At 39.9% G+C, this 25,857-nt stretch overlaps 1 protein-coding gene across 5 annotated transcripts in view; it reads left to right on the top strand.

Moving 5' to 3' along the window:
* The window catches only part of LOC104660340 (myomegalin), a 223,801-nt gene that overhangs the window by 36,683 nt on the left and 161,261 nt on the right, over nucleotides 1–25,857 (top strand). For all 5 annotated transcript variants that reach the window (XM_030935208.1, XM_030935209.1, XM_030935207.1 and 2 more), the window contains exons 2-3: nucleotides 14,214–14,269; nucleotides 20,599–20,750. In XM_030935208.1, the coding sequence (XP_030791068.1) occupies nucleotides 14,214–14,269; nucleotides 20,599–20,750 (208 nt within the window). The remainder of the gene's footprint in view (nucleotides 1–14,213; nucleotides 14,270–20,598; nucleotides 20,751–25,857) is intronic.

Raw genomic sequence — 25,857 nt, 5'->3', positions numbered from 1 at the left:
TTTTTTTAGGTGGAGTCTCACTCTGTCGCCCAGGCTGGAGTGCAGTGGTGCGACCTTAGCTCACTGCAACCTCCGCCTCCCAGGTTCAAGGGATTCTTCTGCCTCAGTTTCCCAAGTAGCTGGGGTTACAGGCACATGGCACCACACCCAGCTAATTTTTGTATTGTTAGTAGAGACGGGGTTTCACCATGTTGGCCTGGCTAGTCTCAAACTCCTGACCTCAAGTGATCCACCCACCTCGGCCTCCCAAAGTGCTGGGATTACAGGTGTGAGTCACTGCGCCCGGCCAAATCACCACAAACTTAGTGGCTTAAAACAACACAAATGTACTGCCTTAAAGTTCTGGAGGTCAGAAGTCTGAACTTTGGTCTTCTAGGTTAAAACCAAGGTGTCAGCAGGACTGTGCTCCTTCTAGAAGCTCTGAAGGCGAATTTATTCCTTGCCCTTCACAGCTTCTAGAGACTGCCCACATTCTGGGTTCATAGCCCCTTCCAGCAATGCTGTCACTGGCCTCTGCTTCTATCATCACATCTCCTTTGCTCATTCTGACCCTCCAGTGTCCTTCTTACTAGGACTCTTATGATTACATTGGACCCAACCAGATAATCCAGGATAATCTCCTCATCTCAAAATTTTTAATCATATCTGCAAAGCCCTCTTTTGCTATGGAAAGTGGCATATACACAGGATCTGGGGATTAGGAATGTGGACATTCTTATAAGGCCATTATTTTAGCCTACCACATCGTTCAATGCTGAAAAAATCATTACTAATTCTCTTCCCCATTTCAGTGGAAATGTTCTGGTTTCTAGCATATGGGAAAGCTGAATAAATGTCAGATGAATCATATATGAATCTTATACAACTTCCCCGAACACATAACTCAAGAAAAGAGTGAACTAGAAATGTTTAAGGGCAAGCTGTAAGACCGAAGTTTAGAAAAGGAAAGCAAATTAGTCTGTTTTGTTTTGTTTTCTATGACCCTGCAATTTGATTTAATAAAATGCAAGCATTAATTGCATTTGCCTGCTGTATCTGTGAAAATTTGGAAAATGGAAGTAACATTCAAGAAAAGTAATGATCTGGTTTCAAAATTTAAGAATTTTGACTTTGTTTCTTTTCTGAAGTACAGCCTTCAAGCAAGACAAGGTGTCCGTTTACCACAGCTATATTGTACTTAACAGATCTCCATTGATAGCTTATTTGAATTTGTTTTTCTCTGTATAAATCTTTAGCCTAGAGGAATCAGGGACATTTACTTTTCTTTCAATTCATGGTGAGTTAGTAGAGAGTCCTGTTTACAAAGACATAGTTACAACCAGAGATATATGGCCACTGAAGTTAAAGTGGTTAAGTGATTTGCCGGCGTTCACACAACTAGTATGTGTTGTATGAAGGCCTAGTTAATTCCAATATCTTTACTTATTATGGTGCTGGTGCTTTGCATGTAACACTTCATATTAGGAAAATGCTTGTTTTCATAATTCTATTATTGAAACATCTTTGGAAGTTGAATTTCCTGTTTAATATTCAGCACTGCTAGCAACTAATTATCTGAATTTTAAGAAGGAAATTCTGCCTTGGCAACTCTGGTATACTTTTAAATGGGCCTATACTTGGATTTTGGCTTGGGGAATTTGCCAGAATCAGTGGTTTCACTCCTACTTGCTTATTTTCCACATACTAGATCAGTCTGGACCTGACTTCCCCAACCCCCATTTCTTTCAGCTACATGCTAGGACTATGTTTAAAATATCTAAAGACTGGGAAGGTGTTGTTTTTGTCTCAGAGAGGATAAGTGACTGCTTATGGTGCCCTCCCCATCCTGGGAGGCTCACCTGACTGTGGCTGAGGGATCATATTTTCAAGGCTAGGTGGAGTTTCCATCCATTCAGTGGATGCCCCAGGACACTACTCTTATTGAAATCTACCCCCATTTTATAAATAAAATTCCAAACTGGGCTCAGAACATTCCACAAGTTGTCTCTGGCAAAAAGTCAAATAGCATTTAAAGTTAGAAGAAAGTCCAGAATACAAGAGATGTCATAATGATCCAAGGTGGCTCTATGTGATTCTATTTTAAAACACTCAAATGCACTGAGGACTTGTTTTCCTCTGTCTCAGAGCATTTTCTGAATTCTGTGGCCAGCGAGACAAGCATGATCTGAATTTCTTTTTTCTGAACCCTTATGGCTAAAGTGCTAAATTAGTCGTAGACTATTTATAATAAATTGTATAATAATGTTTTATTTTCATAGCACTTTCAGAGCCTGTGATTCATCTTTCCTTAATCTGTCTCATTATCTTCAGTCCTTTTCTGCTTGTTACATTCCACAGAAATGTCTTTCTTTCTTGTTTTTTCCAAGGCCAGTGAGGGAAGAGGTAACTTGCAACTAGTGTCTTCTTATCGTGGTCATGGTGAAAAGGGTGTAAAGAAACAATAACTTCTGATATATAGAAAGCATTGACTGGCCAGGTGCCTTGGCTCTCACCTGTAATCCCAGCACTTTGGGAGGCCAAGGTGGGAGGATCACTTGAGGTCAGGAGTTTGAGACCAGCCTGGCCAACACGTTGAATCCCCATCTCTACTAAAAATACAAAAATTAGTGGGCATGGTGGGGGGTGCCTATAATCCCAGCTACTTGGGATGCTGAGGCATGAGAATCGCTTGAACCCAGGTGACAGAGGTTGCAGTGAGCAGAGATCACGCCAGTGCACTCCAGCCTGCATGACAGAGCAAGACTCTGTCAGAAAAAAAGAAAAGAAAAGAAAAGAAAGCATTGACTGACAAAGAAAATTGAATAATTTCTAGCATTTCACACAATTTAAGAATGAATTTATTTTCCATTTCACAATGTGGTATATTATTATTCATAATGTAGAATAACATGCGTGGATTTACAATATCTTTAAATCATTACCCTATCCCAAAGCATGTAGACTTCCAATTTTTAACTATTACAAATAATACTTGATAAATATCTAGGTGCATAAAGCATCTTCTTCCACAGCATTATTTTTTGAATGATAGATGTTCAGAAGTAGAATAACTGTGTCAACATTTCCAGTTCTTGAAAGTACATTGCAAATTTCTTAAAGTTATAGTCTCATAAGAAGGATATTTCATTCAATTTAAATCTCTTTTTCAAGACGTGAATCCCTGTATTGTAAAGGGGGAAACTGAGGCACACTGACATAGAGTGACAAACCCAGGTGAAACAATAGCTCCATTTCCAACTTTTACCCTTCTCTAGGGTAAAATGCTTCACTATTGCTGTTAATCTCTATTACTATCCTGAAATATTTCCTGAAATGATAATAAACAGAAAATTTTAACATAAGAAAGTAAAAGGTAGATGTAAATTACATCAAAACTATATATACCTATTAGGATGTCTATTACAAGGAAAGAGAAAAGAGAAAATAGATGCCGTGTTTGGTTAGGGGATTATGGGGAACATCCTTTATATGCTGCTTTTAACCTAAGTCAACACAGGTTTTTATTGCAGGAAGAAGTTCACATTTGTGTCTACCAAATGACAACATGTAAAGTTTGGAATGTAGTTGGTTTTAGGTTTCTCTGTGTATTACTTGGAGGTTTTCTTTGTATTACTTTCTTGTATTACTTGGAGATTTTCAGGTTATTGGCAACACAGGAGCAGCATTATTGCCAGCAGACCCAGGGAGCCAGTTGTAGAGTTGTTGTGACTTAAATTACCCTGAGCTAAAATTATTATGAGTGGGCCTTAATAGGCCAGTTGTTCCCACCTACACATCTAGCCTTGCCTTTGCTGGGATAACTTTGTGTACCCTTCAGAGTTTAGATTCAGAAGCAACTCCTTTTGGAATTATTTTTAGAACCTAGGTCTGGGTGTTTTCTGTAGCCAGAACACTCTCTGCCTACTCTGTTGTAGCATGTAGCTAGTTGGTTAACTTGATATTTTCCATACTCCAAGTTTATCGGCAGAATAGAATGTTTTTGTCTGTAAGTCTTCAGCATCTAACATTGTTTCTAGCACTTAGAAGGTCATCTATTAAGAGCTTTCCAGAGAACATTCCCCAAAAGGCTGATGGGAATATCTGTTTGGTGGGTGTCTCCTTATTGTAGAATGGATACAGCAGGTTATCAAAGCTTGAGGCCACTAAACATTCAGATTGTATTTATCATTGTTTAAGAAATATGCATCTTGTTTCCTCACTTATGGGAAAAGCAAGAAAAAAGAAAAACGAAAGAAAGAGAAAGAAAGAAAGAAAGAAAGAAAGAAAGAAAGAAAGAAAGAAAGAAAGAAAGAAAGAAAGAAAGAAAGAAAGAAAGAAAGAAGGAGAGAGAGAAAGAAATATGCATCAAATTCCTATGATCTAGACTTCTTTAATGCTGGACAGATGATAGTGAATGATCTAAAAACCCTCCCTTCCAGAAACTGACATTCTAGAGGGGTCACTAGGCATCCACATATTTCATGGTTATACCTTGACCTGACAGTGCCTTAACTCAAATTCACTTCAGTATGCTATAAGCACAGCCATCTTTTGTAGCTCATCTTTCTTCCAGATTTTCCACCCTTAGGATCGCTAATGCTGAAATCATACTTTTTGACTACAGATCAAGTCCCCCACTTCCTCATTCTTTCTGAATGTTGTTTATCTCGTCATGTATTCCAGTTCCTCAACTCTCTGTATCTTCCAAGCCATCTGTTCTTTATTCACCTCCATACTGAACCTAGACGTCAGGGTCAGCTCTTTGAATCATGTTCTCAACGCTGCTTTAGAATCTCTCACTGCCTTAACAATCTCCCAGCTTGGTAACCCTTAGTCAATTTTATTTTAAAATCCTAGAGGATTCTATGAGTGTTGCTTTAGTATGTTATAAAACCATACTGAGAAGAAAGACTCTAGATTCATTCTTGCTAATCCTCAACAGGTCTATAATGCTGCTGAGAAATTCTCCTCCTCCTCCCACCTGCCTCTTTCCCCTGCTCCTCCTTCCCTGACTCTCTTCCTCTAAAAATGTATTCCTCACAACCTTTGATTTCCGTAGCGTAAATAAAAGCAAGATGAAAAACTGTATGTTCAATAATATTTCTATTTGCAGAATTCACACAGGCAAATAAACTGAAGAACAACTAAAGTAAATACATAAAAATCTTTATCAATGTTGCCTTTAGGTGGTAGGATTTTAAAAATTATTTATATTTTTCTCTGTACACTTTTCTGTTTCCCAAAATTTCTACAAGAGTCATGTAATTCTTTTAAAATCATTTAAAGTAGACATTGTAAAGAAAAGAAACTGAAAGATTATGTGAATATAAAAGTAGGTGGAAAGGGGGAAAAAATCACCTGTTTCTTAACATTCAGTCTAGGGGTCTAGAAAGATTGAGCCAACTGCAATATACTCCAGTGCCTTGTGGATATTAATTGTTAATGAAAACAGGATTGCAAGGTGCATTGCCAGGACCAAAAGCAAAATGCGAAAGGTAAGTTTCAGAGGTGGGTGGAGACACGATACGCCATCCCTGAGTGATGTGACTGAATCCAAAGCAGGTTATTTTCATGTCTCTTTTGAAAGAGTGATATCTGTGTCTTGGCTGATGCAGGGGAGGTAGAGGAAAATTTATTAGATATTTGGATATGTGATGACATCAGAAGGCAAAGTGAAGAAAAATAATTACTTACTTATTAAGGGGTTTCTCTGAACCTTGATGAATAGCATCAAGAAAGTAATGTTAGTTTCCTTATTTTCTTTAGGATGAAGACTTAGTGCAGGACCAAAACCAAAACAAAACAAAGATCCTAAAGCTTAAAGAAATTGTTGTGGATGCACAATGATTTTGTAGCTCACTGTAGCTATTGTGGACTTAGCACTCCACAAAACAGCCTCTCAGAGTGATGGTCACTGTCAGTGAATAGACTTTGAGTGAAGGGTGTAATTGCAGCCTGTACTGAAATAAAGTGGATGTTTCTGTATCAGTGCCAATTCAGCCCACACTTAGTCAGCATGCAGAAGGAGGCTCACCATGATGCTCTCTCTGCTCTGGGGGCTTTGCCAATTAAGCATCCTCACTTGCAGAGGTTATAATGATAGGTCTTGAGATGAGAAAAAATGATAATCTCACTGTATTATATAATAGTCTCAACGTTCTGCATCTGGGCCTTTTACCCTATTTGCATCTGAATATGTGTTTTTGCAATTCTGGTGCCACATTGTGGGGAGGGTATGTGGCAACATTTGGAACACAGAAAATATATCCAGTGTCTCTCCTTGGCAAGAGAGAAAAAAAAAATCTGAGACGTCTCAGAGCTTGTTCACTAATGCCTTTTCCACTTTGATTGTTTCTGTTTCCACCACCTTTCCTGCCTTTCAGTTTATTCTCTTAGGTAGGGACAATGCCAAGTGTTATCACAGGAGGGCCTAGAGAAAGGTGTAAATATTCTGAAAAAAGTGGGTTAGAGATAGAGAAGTATAAAATGATGGATGACTCACTTTTCACGATAGGACCTATATAAAAAGTCACACTAGCCACTTCCCTTTTGGGATTTTAATTATTTTGTTACATGACATCTGTTACACCAGTACTCAAATACTCAAGTGTAAGCTGTGCCCATCAGGGATAAGTTGATAGTCAAAGAAAAAAATTTGTGTCAGGGTTTGAGACAAAAATTCCATCTCATTAGTAGAGCAAACCAGTCCACCCTTCCTTTCGCCTCAGCTTCTCAGGGGTCAGTTCCCTGGAGTCAACGCAAGTACAAAGGAGGTTCCCAGTAAATGTGTGGTTAGAAATAGGGCGTATTGGGAAGAGTAAAAGTTTGAAGTCAAATAGATACAGTTTTCAAGTTCAGGCTCTGACACTAGCTAGATGTGTGATCTTGGGCAAATTACTTTATCCTTCCAAGTCCCTTGTTTCCTCATCTGTAAACAGGGATAACAGTACCTGCTTCACAGGATTCTATGACGACTGAATGAACTGATGCCTAGAAAAGTATCAGGCGTTCAGTAAATTTCAGAGGCAGCATTGGTGGAGTGGTGATGGTTGTCCATGATAATAATATGTTCATTTAGGCCGGGCGCAGTGGCTCACGCCTGTAATCCCAGCACTTTGGAGGCCGAGGCGGGCGGATCATGAGGTCAGAAGATCAAGACCATCCTGGTTAAAACGGTGAAACCCCATCTCTACTAAAAAAATACAAAAAATTAGCTGGGCGTGGTGGCGGGCACCTGTAGTCCCAGCTACTGGGGAGGCTGAGGTAGGAGAATGGCATGAACCCGGGAGGCAGAGCTTGCAATGAGCTGAGATCGGGCCACTGCACTCCAGCCTGGGCGACAAGCGAGACTCTGTCTCAAAAAAAAAAAATAATAATAATAATAATAATATTAATAATAGTATGTTCATTTAATACAAGATTAGTATTGAGAAAAATTCCAGTGCAAGAAAACCTTTGGAATTGTAAAGTTATGCACCAGCAGTCCAGAAATTAACTGTAGATGTCTTTGTTTTTAAGTTGACACTATTTCTGAAATCTTACCATTTATAAATTGTCAGGGCCAGAGCTTCACATATTAAAAAATAGGCCACAGTTCCTCTCATTCTGACCCTTTTGTGTTTGCCATAGTTGAATATAGCTGTAAATTAAAAATAGGAAAAGTGGATCTTGGAACATTTGAAAGATTTATTCAGTTTGAAACAGAAACCAGCAACTCATGTTAAATAAGCTCCAAGAATATGGGAATTGGAACAGAATCTGTGTTTGGTTCAATGCCTACTCCTGTGAGGACCCCAAGGAAGAGCAAACTTCAGCAGTCTTGCTGTCATGCCACATGCCCCTCACTGTTTGAGAGGCCACGCCGAACCGAATCATTTCCAGAGTTCATCTTTTATCAAGGTCATTTATTAGGAAGAATAATGTAAATTAACTAAAAATACACTATTCAAGCTTTTTAAAAATAAGAATTAGCCTTTTGGTAAAAATAGGAAAAAGAAAAAAAGGGGGAGGATGCTCAGTATATTTTCTACCACTCTAAACTTGCGGCCTTTTCACTTCTCTGGGTTCTTTTCTAGTTTGTTTCTATGGGTATTTTCACGGTGTTGCAAATCTTAGCCCCTTTCTTGCTGAAATTATTTTAAATCATTTTGGGGGCTTCTAAGCTATAGTGTTTGAGGAGGGAGGTGCAAATGAAGAAACAGTTTCATCCTTGGCTTTCCTTCATATTTCCACCTGAGGGTGAGCGCTTGGGCAGGAAGGCTTGAGGTGGGGGAAAGGTAAACAGGCAGTTGGAAGATGTCCTAGGAGGCAGTTTAGGGCTCCTCAGGCTGGGGGCAGGAAGATGGAGGGGGTTGTTGTGAAGGGGAAAACAAAATGAAAGCCCCCTGAATACACCGTTCATTTTCCTGTCATTGGGTCTTTGTTACGTTTCCTTGTGTATTTACACCCATTCTTTAAGACCTAGATTTGGTGTTCTCTGTTTTCTGTAAATTTCCTAGACCGCCCCCCGCCCCCGACCACCTTGCCCCGGCCTACTCCCCACCAGGACAAAATTAATTGCTATCTTATTTATGTTCTGAAATCTCTGTTAAATCTAATTTTTCATTCAACAGCCCTTCATGCTAAAAACGCTCAATAAATTCGGTATTGATGGAACGTACCTCAAAATAATAAGAGCTATTTATGACAAACCCACAGCTAATATCATACTGAATGGGCAAAAACTGGAAAAATTCCCTTTGAAAACTGGCACAAGACAGGGATGCCCTCTCTCACCACTCCTATTCAACATAGTGTTGGAAGTTCTGGCTAGGGCAATCAGGCAAGAGAAAGAAATCAAGGGTATCCAGTTAGGAAAAGAAGAAGTCAAATTGTCCCTGTTTGCAGATGACATGATTGTATATTTAGAAAACCCCATCGTCTCAGCCCAAAATCTCCTTAAGCTGATAAGCAACTTCAGCAAAGTCTCAGGATACAAAATTAATGTGCAAAAATCACAAGCATTCTTATACACCAGCAACAGACAAGCAGAGAGCCAAATCAGGAATGAACTTCCATTCACAATTGCCTCAAAGAGAATAAAATACCTAGGAATCCAGCTTACAAGGGATGTAAAGGACCTCTTCAAGGAGAACTACAAACCACTGCTCAGTGAAATCAAAGAGGACACAAACAAATGGAAGAACATACCATGCTCATGGATAGGAAGAATCAATATCGTGAAAATGGCCATACTCCCCAAGGTTATTTATAGATTCAATGCCATCCCCATCAAGCTACCAATGAGTTTCTTCACAGAATTGGAAAAAACTGCTTTAAAGTTCATATGGAACCAAAAAAGAGCCCGCATTGCCAAGACAATCCTAAGTCAAAAGGACAAAGCTGGAGGCGTCACGCTACCTGACTTCAAACTATACTACAAGGCTACAGTAACCAAAACAGCATGGTACTGGTACCAAAACAGAGATATAGACCAATGGAACAGAACAGAGTCCTCAGAAATAATACCGCACATCTACAGCCATCTGATCTTTGACAAACCTGAGAGAAACAAGAAATGGGGAAAGGATTCCCTATTTAATAAATGGTGCTGGGAAAATTGGCTAGCCATAAGTAGAAAGCTGAAACTGGATCCTTTCCTTACCCCTTATACGAAGATTAATTCAAGATGGATTAGAGACTTAAATGTTAGACCTAATACCATAAAAACCCTAGAAGAAAATCTAGGTAGTACCATTCAGGACATAGGCATGGGCAAGGACTTCATGTCTAAAACACCAAAAGCAACGGCAGCAAAAGCCAAAATTGACAAATGGGATCTAATTAAACTAAAGAGCTTTTGCACAGCAAAAGAAACTACCATCAGAGTGAACAGGCAACCTACAGAATGGGAGAAAATTTTTGCAACCTACTCATCTGACAAAGGGCTAATATCCAGAATCTACAAAGAACTCAAACAAATATACGAGAAAAAAACAAACAACCCCATCAAAAAGTGGGGAAAGGATATGAACAGACATTTCTCAAAAGAAGATATTCATACAGCCAACAGACACATGAAAAAATGCTCATCATCACTGGCCATCAGAGAAATGCAAATCAAAACCACAATGAGATACCATCTCACACCAGTTAGAATGGCAATCATTAAGAAGTCAGGAAACAACAGGTGTTGGAGAGGATGTGGAGAAATAGGAACACTTTTACACTGTTGGTGGGATTGTAAACTAGTTCAACCATTATGGAAAACAGTATGGCAATTCCTCAAGGATCTAGAACTAGATGTACCATATGACCCAGCCATCCCACTACTGGGTATATACCCAAAGGATTATAAATTAGTCTACTACAAAGACACATGCACACGTATGTTTATTGCGGCACTATTCACAATAGCAAAGACTTGGAATCAACCCAAATGTCCATCTGTGACAGACTGGATTAAGAAAATGTGGCACATATACACCATGGAATACTATGCAGCCATAAAAAGGATGAGTTTGCGTCCTTTGTAGGGACATGGATGCAGCTGGAAACCATCATTCTTAGCAAACTATCACAAGAAGAGAAAACCAAACACCGCATGTTCTCACTCATAGGTGGGAACTGAACAATGAGATCATTTGGACTCGGGAAGGGGAACATCACACACTGGGGTCTATCATGGGGAGGGGGGAGGAGGGAGGGATTGCATTGGGGAGTTATACATGATATAAATGATGAATTGATGGGTGCTGACGAGTTGATGGGTGCAGCACACCAACATGGCATAAGTATACATATGTAACAAACCTGCACGTTATGCACATGTACCCTAGAACTTAAAGTATAATAAAAAAAAAAAAAAAAAAAAAAATCTAATTTTTCTAATAATTATCTCTCTGAATCATGCGCCTGCTTCCCTCAATAGATTCTGAGTACTGGGACCACAGGGTATATATACTGTGTTTCTTCACTCTGAGCCCCTTCCCTTGGGGAGCATCAGATTCCTTTCTAACTTGTGAAACAGCTGAGTGATCCCCTTTCTCTGGCAATAAGAGAGGGAACTTGAGCTGTTAATAGAGCTAAAGTGATTTCTTAAAAATCTCCTGAGACACTGAGCGTATGCTTATTAACTCAGTACCCATCTAAAGTGACCTCTCTATCCTTCCAGTTATTGATTCATATCGGGCAGGCAGTACGCTCAAAGTGGATGTGGGTGAAGCAGGAAGGGTGAGGTGTCTGGTAGGGCTGATATGTATTGCTATGTTGTAGCTTGCTCTTGACCTATAATGAGTAATCTGCAGAGCAGAGAAGATTGAGTGAGATCATGTCTGGAAGGTACCCTGGATCCTTGGACAGTATTAAAATGGATTTTATGTTTAAGCATCTATTAGAATAGAATTGCATAATTACTGCAAGGAACCTTAGAAATTCATGTCCTTCTTGTATACATATTAGAGAAAACTAATACCCAGAGAGGTGAAAGTGACATACAAGCCAGTATAGTAGCTTGTCACCACAAATTAATTAATTGTGTGTTGAAGCCAATGGGTTTCTCAAGACTGCGTCTTAAGAAAGCAGAAATGAAATTCTGTCTGCACTTGGTCTGTACTGGGGTAATAGCATCAGAAGCCTGCAAGATGCCAGACAAGTATCATAATTAAGTGAATGAGGGACAACAAGGACAGGGAGTGGCAGGAACTGTGGCAAACTGGAAAACACATCCCTGTCCTGTGTAAAGGGGCAAGTTATCCCCCTGTGTGGGAAGGCAGGCACAGTGTTGGTAGACCCACTCATTTCCCAAGAGCAGTTAGAAATGGGTCAAACTTGTGTGGGCTGAATAAAACATGTCGGATGGGCTGAATTTGGCCTGAGGGTTGACCTTGCTCCTGACAGCAGATGCAGCCACCTTTGTCTGTGGACTAGGCAAAAATGCTCAGTGAATAGCAGCAGCTAAGTATAAATTTTTTCCCCACAAATTTTTTTAAGACATTGTTCTGGTTGATAGTTTTGACATCCTTCTATTTTACCTCCACAGAGGGGAGTGCGTATGTAGTACCTTCCTCTTTGGCATTGTTTACTCTCAGGGAAAGCTTTTAAGGAGGAGAAGGGAAAGAGGCGGGGGCCTGGAAGAATCACAAGCTAGTGATCTACTTTTAGATACGAAATAATTGTTAGGTGGCATGTGCAGCCCAGTGTGCCCTGTCTGGTATTTTCAGGTCCATCTGGGACTTAACTAAGTGAAGATTTCTGCCAAGATCCAGCCCTGAGACAGGGAAGAAAAAAACCACCAATTTCCAGGCAAATGCCAGATCCTCCTCTGCCTCCCTGTGAATATCTTCTGGTTTTTAAAAAGAGGAGTCCTGTAGGCTGGGCGTGGTGGCTCACTCCTGTAATCTCTGTACTTTGGGAGGCCGAGGCTGGCGGATGATCTGAGGACAGGTGTTCGAGACCAGCCTGACCAACACGGAGAAACCCCGTCTCTACTAAAAATACAAAATTTGCCAGGCATGGTGGCAGGCACCTGTAATCCCAGCTACTAGGGAAGCTGAGGCAGGAGAATCGCTTGAACCTGGGAGGCGGAGGTTGTGGTGAGCCAAGATTGTGCCATTGCACTCCAGCCTGGGCAACAAGAGCAAAACTCTGTCTCAAAAAAAAAAAAAAAAAAGAGAGAGAGAGAGAGAGAAGTCCTCTAAATCTCTGTTTACAGAATTCTTGGGAGCCTCCAAGAGTTTAAAGAATAAGCTATCTATTGAAAGCGTCTTTCTGTAGAGCCATTGCAATAATCTGTTTCTGACTTCCCCGTTAGACAGTCAGTTGTCAAGACAGTAGCTGGCCACCCTTTAAAACATTAGTCACTGAGTCCGTCTTTCTTTTTGATTCATAAGACTCTAGTGGCTAAATGCCTCCCTATGTCCTGAAAGGCTTCAAACAGTCTGTGCCCTCTGCCTAGTCCTCCCATTACTTCCCTGACCTTGCCTCCTACTACTCACCACGTGCTCACTGCGCCCAGCCACTAACTAGTATGCTCCCTCTTATGGGCCTTTGCATTTTATGTTCTCTGCTTAGAAGACTCTTTCCCTAGAGACCTCCATGCCTATCCTCCATGCTTATCCTTGTCTACTGAAAATTGCAATCCCCTCTACCTCCTCCTACCTCCAGCTCTCCCTATCCACATTCCTCACTTTACTTTTTTTTAAATAGCATTTGTTCCCAAGCGCTACTATACAATTTATTTATTTGTCTCCCCTTACTGTAAAAATTCCATGAGTGCAGGTATTTTTGTCTGTTTTGCTCACTGCTGCATTTGCGGAGCTTACAACAGTGCCTAAAACATAGCATGGACTTGACAAGTATTTGTTGAATATATTTTGAGATATTGTCCCCTCTCTGCTAGGGTTGGTGGTATTTACTATGCTGAACAGATACACCTCTTGCTACTGAATCATGGTGTTATTAACATTTCCACTCATAAACTTTGTCTGTTTTTCAAGGTTTCTGTATCAATTCTATTTTCTAAACATATCTTGAATTTTTAAAATTTCTCCTTCGTTAACCCATCACAACTTCCTATTTGGAATATAGACTCTCACCATCCATTTTTGCCCCTCCACAGTCTCACTGTGTAGAGCCAGAATGCAGTTAGCATGACCTATCTAAAATATACATCTGATCATTACCATTCTTTCCTTCATTTAAAATCCTTCATTGGTTTCCCATAGCTTTTCACATTAGACTCAGTAGCCTTACCCCATACCACAGGTCCTGCATGGCTTGGTTGCAGCGTTGGCTTTCTTTGTTCCTCTAACAGGCCAGAGTCCTTTCTGACTCAGGGCCTTTGCTGTTCTCTCATGGTGGAACACTCTCCCACTCCCAGTCTCCCATTCTACACTTGGTTGACATCCTCCCATCTACATTTAAACATTCCTTTCCCTGAGTTTCTCTGAGTCCCTGTGCTAGTTAAGTTCCCTCTGCATTTTCCTTCACAACATTTACTACAATAGTAGTTAATACTTGTGAAATTATTTAATGGCTGGCTCTCATGTACTTATTGAGAACAGGAACTCTTCTGTGGTGTTTGCCTTTGTATCCCCAGCACTTGATACTGTCCCTGATACATAATAGAAGCTTAGTAAATACTTGCAGAGAAATAAATAGAAACAACAAATAGGTAGGTGTCTTCTCCTCGATCCCTGGGATTGGGAGCCTTGTGGGATAGTAACTCATTCATTAATGATGTGTTCTCTCCACAGAGATTATTTTGCAGAGGATGATGGGGAGATGGTACCCAGAACAAGTCACACAGCAGGTAAGGATGCTATGGGCCTTGCCTTGTTAAATTCTTTGTTTCTTTTGTTTATTCATTTGTTTTTCTTTTGAGACAGGGTCTCACTCTCTTACTATGGATGTGGTGCGGTGGTGTGATCATAGCTCACTGCAACCTCAGACTCCTGGGGTCAAGCTGTACTTCCCCCTCAGCCTCCTGAGTAGCTGGGACTACAGATATATGCCTAATTTTTAGTATTTTTTTTTAGAGGGAAGTCTTGCTATGTTGCTCAGGCTGGTTTTGAATGTCTGACCTCAAGTGATACACCCACTTCAGCTTTCCAAAGTGTGTGGGAGAAATTAGCACTTGGCCAATTCTTGGTTTTCTATTGATCATAATTCTCTTGAATTATGACCTCTTTAAATTCATCATGGCAATATCTTCAAACTTTTGTGAATTTCCAAATTTGCACATACTACTGTAGCAATTTCACACTGAGAATTATAAGCTAGATATAATTCTATGTACTGAGAAGCAGCACAGTACAGTAAATCATTACAGATACTTACGTGAATTATTCATACTTTTAATGATTCTGTAATTGCAAGGCTAAACTCACTTGTACAATGATTAAAATAAATTATGTTACTAAAATGAAATCTCTATCTTAATACACCACTAAAATGTGTGTAATAGGCCGGGCACAGTGGCTCAAGCATGTAATCCCAGCACTTTGGGAGGCTGAGGTGGGCATATCACCTGAGATCAGGAGTTCAAGACCAGGCTAGCCAACATGGTGAAACCCCGTCTCTACCAAAAATACAAAAATTAGCTGGACATGGTGGCCCATGCCTGCAATCCCAGCTACACAGGAGGCTGAGGCTAGAGAGTCTCTTGAACCCGGGAGGCAGAGGTTGCAGTGAGCCGAGATCGTGGCACTGCACTCCAGCCTGGGTGATAGAGTAGACTCGGTCTCAAAAAATAAATAAATAAATAAATAAATAAAATGGGTATAATAATAATGTTAATCTCATACGTGAGATGGAGAAAAGCTTTTAGTACAGAGGCTGTCAAGGAATAAGCACTCAGTATCTTACCTATTGTACTATTAATGTATTCCTAACAACAGCACAATTATTAGTGCACTAACATTAGACAGAGATCTACTTGAATTGCAAAACCAAAGAGAAGATAACATTCTTTTGGGGTCTATTTTTCATAAAACTTTTTTCTCAACCTGAGGGTTTTACTTCCTTGCTAAGTTCTTTGCCTTTTTTGTAACAGCCTGGAAGCACAGATTGCTTATATGCACAATTTGGAAAAAAGTTTTTAATTTGAATAAGTTAAGAATTTCAGAGTCACTTAAAATTAGTATTTGAAATTGTGTGTTAATCCACAAATTCCAAGGGTTACTATGCTCAACATTTTTTTTTTTTATAATTATTATACTTTAAGTTCTAGGGTACATGTGCATAACGTGCAGGTTTGTTACATATGTATACTTGTGCCATGTTGGTGTGCTGTACCCATCAACTTGTCAGCACCCATCAACTCATCCTTTACATCAGGTATAACTCCCAGTGCAATCCCTCCCCCCTCCCCCCTTCCCATGATAGGCCCCGGTGTGTGATATTCCCCTTCCCGAGTCCAAGTGATCTCATTGTTCAATTCCCACCTATGAGTGAGAACATGCGGTGTTTGGTTTTCTGTTCTTGTGATAGTTTGCTGAGAATGATGGTTTCCAGCTGCATCCATGTCCCTACAAAGGACACAAACTCATCCTTTTTTATGGCTGCATAGTATTCCATGGTGTATATGTGCCACATTTTCTTAATCCAATCTGTCACTGATGGACATTTGGGTTGATTCCAAGTCTTTGCTATTGTGAATAGTGCTGCAATAAACATACGTGTGCATGTGTCTTTATAGCAGCATGATTTATGATCCTTTGGGTATATACCCAGTAATGGGATGGCTGGGTCATATGGTACATCTAGTTCTAGATCCTTGAGGAATCGCCATACTGTTTTCCATAATGGTTGAACTAGTTTACAATCCCACCAGCAGTGTAAAAGTGTTCCTATTTCTCCACATCCTCTCCAGCACCTATTGTTTCCTGACTTTTTAATGATTGCCATTCTAACTGGTATGAGATGGTATCTCACTGTGGTTTTGATTTGCATTTCTCTGATGGCCAGTGATGATGAGCATTTTTTCATGTGTCTGTTGGCTGTATGAATGTCTTCTTTTGAGAAATGTCTGTTCATATCCTTTCCCCACTTTTTGATGGGGTTGTTTGTTTTTTTCTTGTAAATTTGTTTGAGTTCTTTGTAGGTTCTGGATATTAGCCCTTTGTCAGATGAGTAGATTGCAAAAATTTTCTCCCATTCTGTAGGTTGCCTGTTCACTCTGATGGTAGTTTCTTTTGCTGTGCAGAAGCTCTTTAGTTTAATTAGATCCCATTTGTCAATTTTGGCTTTTTATGCTCAACGTTTTAAATGTCAATATTCTACATTTTGAGGCAAAAATTGAAGGACTAGGGCAAAAATGTGAGGGGAATGGATAAAATGCTTACTACATATAAGACATGTGGCAAGGTGCTTTTATTTATTATTTTATTTAATCCATATAACAGCTCTATAAAGCAGATATTATTATCCCTGTTTTTACAGAGGCAATATATCAGCAAAATTAAGAGATTTGCCTAAATTCCCACAATTAGCAAGTGGTCAGGATTCAAATCTAAGCCTCAAGGCATTGCTCTTTCTATCATATCCGCCAATCTAACTATAAAGTATTGTTATTCTGTCTTATCAAATTATCTTCCCCTTAGTAGTATATTGAATTTCACCTGAATGTGGAAGAAATCATTTTTTCTAATTACATTTATATATTTATGTATTTATTTATGAGACAGAGTCTTGCTCTGTCACCCAGGCTGGAGTGCAGTGGTGCCATCTTGGCTCGCTGCAACCTCTGCCTCCCAGGTTCAAGCAAATCTCCTGCTTCAGCCTCCCGAGTAACTGGGATTACATGCGTCTGCCACCATGCCTGGCTAATTTTTATAGTTTTGGTAGAGATGGGGTTTCACCATGTTGGTCAGGCTGGTCTTGAACTCCTGACCTCAAGTGATCTGCCTGCCTCAACCTCCCAAAATACTGGGATTACAGGTGTGAGCCACCATGCCCAGCCTCTAATTACTTTTAATTAAAAATTTTGCATTTACTTAGAAACATTCAGAATATCACCAAAACAGGTGCAATATCATCATAATTACTTTATTATTTGCTATCACAGAGTAGTATACAACTAACAGAACAATTATATTGGGTAAGCTGCATGAAAAACAATTGAAGAGCAAAAAAATAATATCTCCATGTATATGTAATTGATTTGTGCTATGCACCAATAAAGCCTGCTTTAAATTTTTGTTCTAGTTTAAACCCCCACACAGTACCAGGCAAGGTTAGTGGCTATTGAAAATATCATTAAGGACAGGGTTATCTAAAGATACACTGGATATTACATTAATTTTGCAAAAATAAAAAGACAGTGTACAGTGTTCAGTTTAAAAACAAATGATATGATCTTACATTTCAGTTTTTTTCTTTGAAATCAGTGGTGTAATGGGGAGTTAAATACTTTTAGGCAAAAAACAAACTCATACACACACACTCACACAAAAACAAATTTAAAAAACAAAACAAAACAAAAGCCTCTTTTAAAACCACCCCGTTGAGTACCATCATTTTTTTCTTCACCCTTTTAATCTTTCTGTTCACCAATGTCTTTCCAGTCCTTTTTTTCTTTCTTCCTTTTTTCTTTTTCCAGTTTTTCCAACTTCCCTTTTCCCTGCATCAGACTTTCTTTTATCCCAGAATACAGCAATAGCCTTTATATCTATGATCTTAAAAGCTTTTCTTTCCTCAAGGCTGTATATTATCTGCATGTCTTTCATTTCGCTCAGTTTCCTTACAACATCACCAATGAATTAGCCAAGATGTTCTCTGTGCTCTTTTGGGGCAATTTTCAGAACAAAACAAGAAAAAGGAGATCCCTTTGGTACATTAGAATCCTGGGACTTCTTTTCTCTCTCTCTCTCTCTCTCTCTCTCTCTCTCTCTCTCTCTCTCTCTCTTTCTCTCTCTCATTTCCTTGCAGAGAGAATATAGATTTTTGTTTCTTTCTTATAATGGGCCTGTTCACCTTCACCCTGTCTTCAAATTTTTTCTTTCTCTTTAGCAGAAATGAATTTCCATCTTTTCTGAACATAAAAAAAAGAATTCTAAGAAGTTGACTGAAGCATCTGGGTGCTTTTTCTTGGGCTCCTTCTGGCAAGTTGGCAGAACCAAGGAAAGAAGGCAGGGAAGGAGGGAGAGAGGAGAGAGGGAGGGAGGGAGGGAGGGAGGAAGGAAGGAAGGAAAGAAGGAGGGAAGGAAGTACGGAAGGAAGGAAGGAAGGAAGGAAGGAAGGAATGAAATTAATGGGGAGGGAGGGATTGAGTAAGTGGCCTGGTCGGGACGCGTTTGCGGGGCGTAGCGAGTCGTACTTAGCAGCGAGGTGTACCTGAAAAGAAAGAAAAAAGAAAGAGACAGAAAAGTATCCTGGGAGAGAGGAGAAAGAGAGAAAGAAAGAGAAGAGCCGCGGATAGAAGGAAAGCATTGCAATGGAATTTGCTCTTACGCCTTGGATCTCCTTTGCTCAAGTGTCTAGTTAACTTTTCCTCAGCGAGGCAGTCACCCTGTACCTGTTTTGCTTACTTGCCCTGACACTGTCTGTAGAGCTTAATGCTTTGCCATGATTGTCTTCTTTCTTATTTAAAAAATAGTTCCATAGTAAAGGTTCACTATTTCCTTCCGTCAGCCAAGAAAGTAATGTAGTTTTCTATGTTTTCTACCTGAGTCTGTAACTCCAACCCTGCCCCAACATGGAGTCCTCTGTGTACTTTGTTTGACAGAGGCTCTGATTTCTCATTCTTTAACAACATTACTTTTCAAAAGCAAGCATAGGGTTAATTACAGCTTAGACTCCACTAGGTTCTCCCAAAGCAATGCTTCCATTGGTTAATGGAGTGATTGAATCTCTGACTCTTTACCTGTTTTCCCCACTGTCAGACCTATTGCAATCCCTTTAATTGCTAAAATAACACAGTAGTAGCATACTGCTGAGAAAGACAGATGGAGAAAATATGGGATTGGTTCTGCCACTTTTTAGCAATGTGATCTTGGACAAGCAAACTTTCTGAACCTTTACTTATTCATCAGTAAAATGGATTTAATAATCACTTATGTCTATTTCACTGATTGCAGCGATTTCATAAATGAAATAATTCATGTGAAACTATTTTGTAATATGTAATGCTCTTTAAATATGTTGGTTGTTACAATTGTTACTATTAATAAATAGTAACCTGAAAAATTCTCTGTAGAGGTATTTGTAGATAGAGTTTGCTAGTAGCTTGGTTCTTTCCTTTAGACTGTTTTGGTTACCTTTTGTTATGTGACAAACCATCCCAAAACTTAGTGACTTAAAACAGGGGTCAGCAGCAAACTATAGCCCATGGACCAACAACCAGTTTTTGTAAGTAAAGATTTATAGCCACACAGTCACACTCATTCATTTACAGATGGTCTGTGTCTGCCCCGTGCTACAGTGTAGAGTTGAGTACCTGTGACAGAGATGATATGACCCACAAGCCTAAAACACTGTCTGGTCCTTTAAGAAAAAGTCTGCCCACACCTATCTTAAAACAATGATTTATTATTTCTCACAATTCTGTTTTGGCAAACTGGGCATTGTCGCTGCTGGTCTCACTTGGGATCACTCAACTGGCTGCAACGTTCTGATGGCTTGACTGGGACTTAAGATCTCAGACAGCCTTGCTGACATGTCTGGCAGGTGGTGACTGTCAGCTGGGGCATCTTCACTTCCCTGAACAGCCTTTCCTTCTCCAGTGGGGTAGACTGACTTCTTCACAGCATGGTTGTCTTGGGATGCTAATAAGGCAAGAGCAGAAATGCAAGGCCTCTCAAAGCTAGTCTCTGGAACTCATACAGTAGCACTTTTATCATATTCTGCCAGTCAAGGCAAGCCACTTTGCCAACCCAGATTCAAGAGTTGGGGAAATAGACTTCATTTCTTGATGGCAGGAATATCACATTTCAAAGGCATATGGACACAAACTAGTTTGATTCACTGGGGATGGCTATTAATATGATCTACCACAGGCTGCTTTATGTAAACTTTTTCTGTGTGGCCTAGATTGAGTTTGTATTTTGCAGAAACTGAATTCTGCTGAAATGTGCCATTCAGAATGATCCTAGTGCCATTATTATATAAACCTTTTTTGTTGTTGTTCTGTTTCACTGACAGCTTTTCTTAGTGACACTAAAGATCGAGGCCCTCCAGTGCAGTCACAGATCTGGAGAAGTGGTGAAAAGGTCCCCTTTGTGCAGACATATTCCTTGAGAGCATTTGAGAAACCTCCTCAGGTACAGACCCAGGCTCTTCGAGACTTTGAGAAGGTAAGTCATGTGAGTGGATAATTGTTATCCCAATTAAAAGCAGTACTATGGAATGGAATAGTGATGTCTTATAAAAATATGACCAATGGATTGGTCTGGATTATGGATGGTATTATCATTATAGTGTCTCTTTCAAGAGCATGTGTCCCAATAAACATATGCTCTGTTAGCTGTGTGCTGGGGGATGTGGTTTATGGACCCCCTTGCCTGTACAGCAGCCCCTCCTTATCTGTAGAGGGTACATTCAAGACCCCCTTTGGATGCCTCAAACTGCGTAGTACTGAGCCCTATATTTACTGTTTTTTTCTATACATACATGCTTATGATAAAGTTTAATTTATAAATTAAGTGTTAATGAGATTGATAATAGTTAATAATAATATAGAACAATTATAACAATATACCAGCATTACTACTCTTGCACTTTTACATTAGTAAGTAAAATAGGAGTTACTTGAACACCACGCTGTGATACTGCAACAATCTGATAACCCAGACAGCTACTGAGTGACTAACTGGTAGGCGATGTATACGGCCTGGATGTGCTGGACAAAGGGATGATTCAAGGGTGAGATGGAGCAGAAGGCACGAGATTTCATCATGCTACTCAGAACAATGTGCAATTTTAAATTTATGAGTTGTTCATTTCTGGAATTTTCTATTTAATATTTTCAGACTGTGGTTGACCATGGGTAATGGACACCATGGAAAGCAAAACTGTGGCTAAAGGGGGACTAACTATACCAGTAAATGCTGCCTCATCACCTATACCCTTGGTTTACTTCTCAGATAAACTCAGGAAGTTTAAATGGCATTCGGAGAATCTGTAGCTGCAACATAGTGAGCCCGGGAGTCCCAGTCCAGCAGCTGGTATTATATTCTCTGTTGCTCGCTTGGACCTCTCTCTATATCTAGGAATTGTCTGCAGTATGCGGTGGCGCAGTAACAACCATGTTTCTCAACAAGAATCTGATAATGTTGCTTGAACCTCCTGAACCAGTGCTGCGTGCTCTGCTTCTTCATATGTTTGTTCTTAGATTTGACCAAAAACAATCACTGATAATGTGATACAGATTCCCCAGCTCCCTGTGAGCTGGGTAGATCCCAGGAAGTCTGTAGAAGAGAATATGTCTACTGGGTTTTAAATAGCCCAGAAACAGGCAACTGGAATTTCTTATACTCCTGTGCTCTAAAGAAAGGAAGAAATAGCTCTTTGGTGCCCCCTCAGGGATACCCAGCAAGCAGGTCCCACATAAGTAATGTGTAAATTGTAAGATACTGGGGTTTCTCTCATTCTGGAATTGATAACTTTTGACAGAAAAAAAAAATAAAGTAAAATTCTAATTTCAAAAATTTTTGTGTTGACTGGGTTTACCCCATCTGTCCTCAATTTGTAAGTAGAAATATTTCACCAATACTTTCTGTACATCCTACCAGATATTTCTGTGGGCAAAGAATATGCATCACATAACATGTGCCTAATAATTATCAGCCTATTCTTCATCTTTTTTGCTCAGCATTCTCATGTATACTGTATGTATTTTTTTAAAGACATAGAGAGTTTGCATGATAATTAAGAGGCTTTTGAAGACTAAACTTCTGAACAGCTGTGTGGTGCTGGTAGGGGGAGCAAGGATGCTAACACCGCAACCCCCTCCTTTGTTTTTTTCACCTTTTGGATCTGCTGTGATGCAGAAAGGGTGAGCAGAGCTGCAGAGCTCCTCAAAACTGTGGAGTGCTCTCCAAAGGATTGCCAGCCTGCATGTTCCCTTTCATTGAGAGATGACTGGAAATATAGAAATGAGTGATGTCACCTCCATTGAAGGAATGCATTGAAGGAATGCAGATATAAGGCCCAAAGTACTTTTCTCTTAGAGTTTAGGTCTAGTATGACAGATTAGTTCTGATTTCTCAATGCTGGGAAACACTAACAGAAACCAAGCTAAGCTGCAGGGAAAAGGCCAATAAGAGATAGTTTAAATCTCTCTCTGCTATGTGTCAAATAAAAAGTAAATAAAGAGGCTACAACCCACTTCAGGCTTGATCAGAAAGTCATTGCCAGTAAATCATACAGTGATACAGTGTTGTGTCACATGTTTGTTCTTTTTTTTTTTTTTTTTTTTTGAGACGGAGTCTCGCTCTGTCAGCCCAGGCTGGAGTGCAGTGACGCGATCTTGGCTTTGGCTCACTGCAAGCTCCGCCTCCCGGGTTCATGCCATTCTCCTGCCTCAGCCTCCCGAGTAGCTGGGACTACAGGCGCCCGCCACCACTCCCAGCTAATTTTTTGTATTTTTTTAGTAGAGATGGGGTTTCACCGTTTTAACCAGGATGGTCTTGATCTTCTGACCTCATGATCTGCCCGCCTCGGCCTCCAAAGTGCTGGGATTACAGGCGTGAGCCACCTGCGCCCGGCCATCGTTTGTTCATTTTTATATCCATTCATCCATCCTGTGGACTCTGAATGACAGCACCTAAAATACAAAAAGCTTCCATGAAAGGGTTTAAAAATTAGAGAAAACATCGGTTAGAAAAAATATAGGAGAGATAGGAACATATTCCAATGCCCCACCCTAAAAATGGTAAAATGCTAAATAACATGGTATTTTCTGTAAAGTTTAAAATATGCATTCGGTAGCCTTGGGATATAGGATGGGTAGCAGTACTCAGAGAGAGGAAGGGACATGCTAAATGTTTTTTGCCAGAGTAGGGTCAACTCCTCCAGGGCTTAAAGACAAAGGGATACAGACCTGGAAGGAGCAGCCAGGAATCCCTTCTTATTTCATTTATCTGTGCAACAAACACATGATCACATTAAATTAGATACTTTAGTTCCTACCCTTAGATAGTTATAATCTATTTGGAAGTACAGACATTGCATTAATTATGATATAGGATGGCAAGTGCTTTCACAGAGATAAGGACAGTACACTCTGAGATCTTGAAAGAAAATGTCTACTTTTATTAAAGGAATAGGGAAAGGCCTCTTACCAGAGGACATTTCTCCTGGGGGCTGCACATTGAGCATGGTCTCCAAAGCTGAGTTAGATTTTACTAGTCAGAGAAGTAGAGTATAATATTCCAGATAGAGGCAAAATTTGGGGGAAGGAAGAGAGGTATGTCCATGGATTGAGCAAATAAGAGACTGGGCTATAGAGAGGTAAGGAAAGGAGAGTTAGAACAGGAGAGAAGTAATATTAAAGGTACTTAATCTGTCGAAAGTAATTGTAATTGTTCAGTAATGTGGCTACCTCTAAAATGCTTGCTGATGTAGGAAATTCTAGAGAAAAAAGGCCCTTTGATTACAGGGAAAGAAATAACAGACTTAAAATGCAAATACTGGCACATTATGGAACCAAAACATAATTAGTCAATTAAGAAGTGAAAATGACAATTATCATTTATGTTGGTGCAGAAAAAAGGGACAAAGACGGCAACATTTCACACATACAACAGTGTTTCTTTTCTTTCGTTCTCCACCCACAACCAACAGCATGGTTGTATGTGTATACAAACTTCAATTGTATGTTTGTCAGGTTGAGATCAATAGGTATTATTTTCCATGATGAAAGGAGGGCATTGCTTAGCATATATGCTTCATTTGTATTTTCGAATGAGTGAGTGATTTAATTAATTTCCCAACCTTGCCAACTTCGTTGTGTAGGGGCTTTGCCCCACTCAGAGAATCCACCAATGAAGGGATCTTTATTCTTTTCAGCTCTGTAGACATGAGCAGGGGGTTAAGTGTATCTCATAAGTTGTCTTATTTTGTCTTTATAAGACATGGACCAAGCATCAATCTCCCCATTTTTTAAGTGAGGGAACTAGGACTCACAGAAATTGTGACTTTTTCAGGGCCGTAAGTTTATGTACCATGATCATAAATCTGAACAGGTTACTGGGTCAGAAATAATTTTTACCTACAAATGGCCACAATGATGTGTTGAGAAAAATCCCTTGCCGTATGCTTTCTCACTGATCACAGCACCCAGCTGCAGCATCTCTGGGATGAGTGAGACTGGAGCAGCACATGCATAATACTGGCTAGCATTTGATGGTCACTTTCTCTGTGGCAAATATGGTTCTAAGTATGTGACAGCATTATCTCATTTACAACAACCGTGTGAAAGGCATGATTACCAGTTAGAATGGCGATCATTAAAAAGTCAGGAAACAACAGATGCTGGAGAGGATGTGAACACATAGGAACACTTTTACACAGTTGGTGGGAGTGTAAATTAGTTCAACCATTGTGAAAGACAGTGTGACAATTCCTCAAGGATCTAGAACTAGAAATACCATTTGACCCAGCCATCCCATTACTGGGTATATACCCAAAGGATTATAAATCAATCTACTATGAAGACACATGCACACATATGTTCATTGCAGCACTATTCACAATAGCAAAGACTTGGAACCAACCTAAATGCCCATCAATGATAGACTGGATAAAGAAAATGTGGCACGTATACACCATGGAATACTATGCAGCCGTAAAAAAGGATGAGTTCATGTCCTTTGCAGGGACATGGATGAAGCTGGAAACCATCATTCTCAGCAAACTAACACAGGAACAGGAAACCAAACACCCCATGTTCTCACTCATAAGTGGGAGTTGAACAGTGAGAACACATGGACACAGGGAGGGGAACATCACACCCCAGGGCCTGTCAGGGGGTGTGGGCCAAGGGGAGGGATAATATCAGGAGAAATGCCTAATATAGATGACGAGTTGATGTGTGCAGCAAACCAACATGGCACACATATACCTGCGTAACAAACCTGCATGTTCTGCACATGTATCCTGGAACTTCAAATATCATAAAAAAAGAAAAGCCATTATTATTATTCCAATTTACAAATGATGAACTAATGGCAAAAAGAATAACAAAAGAACTTGCCCAGTGACTCATGATTAAGCCTGAAAACACCTTATGTCTTTGTGACCTAAAGATAGTGGGTATTTCCTACGTTGGGGAACTCAGGTGGTGAAAGTTTGGTGCTAATGAAGGTGTTGGCTTGTTTGGAAATGGAATCACTAGTTCCTCCTGTTTAGATTGATGCATATTGAAATTCTACCAGACTCCTGCCTCTCTAGGTAAGCTGT

The sequence above is a fragment of the Rhinopithecus roxellana genome, chromosome 8, assembly GCF_007565055.1.
Source record: "Rhinopithecus roxellana isolate Shanxi Qingling chromosome 8, ASM756505v1, whole genome shotgun sequence".
NCBI classification, from domain to species: domain Eukaryota; kingdom Metazoa; phylum Chordata; class Mammalia; order Primates; family Cercopithecidae; genus Rhinopithecus; species Rhinopithecus roxellana.
Note: the sequence above shows the minus strand (reverse complement) of the source record. Positions and strands in the feature narration are given on the sequence as shown.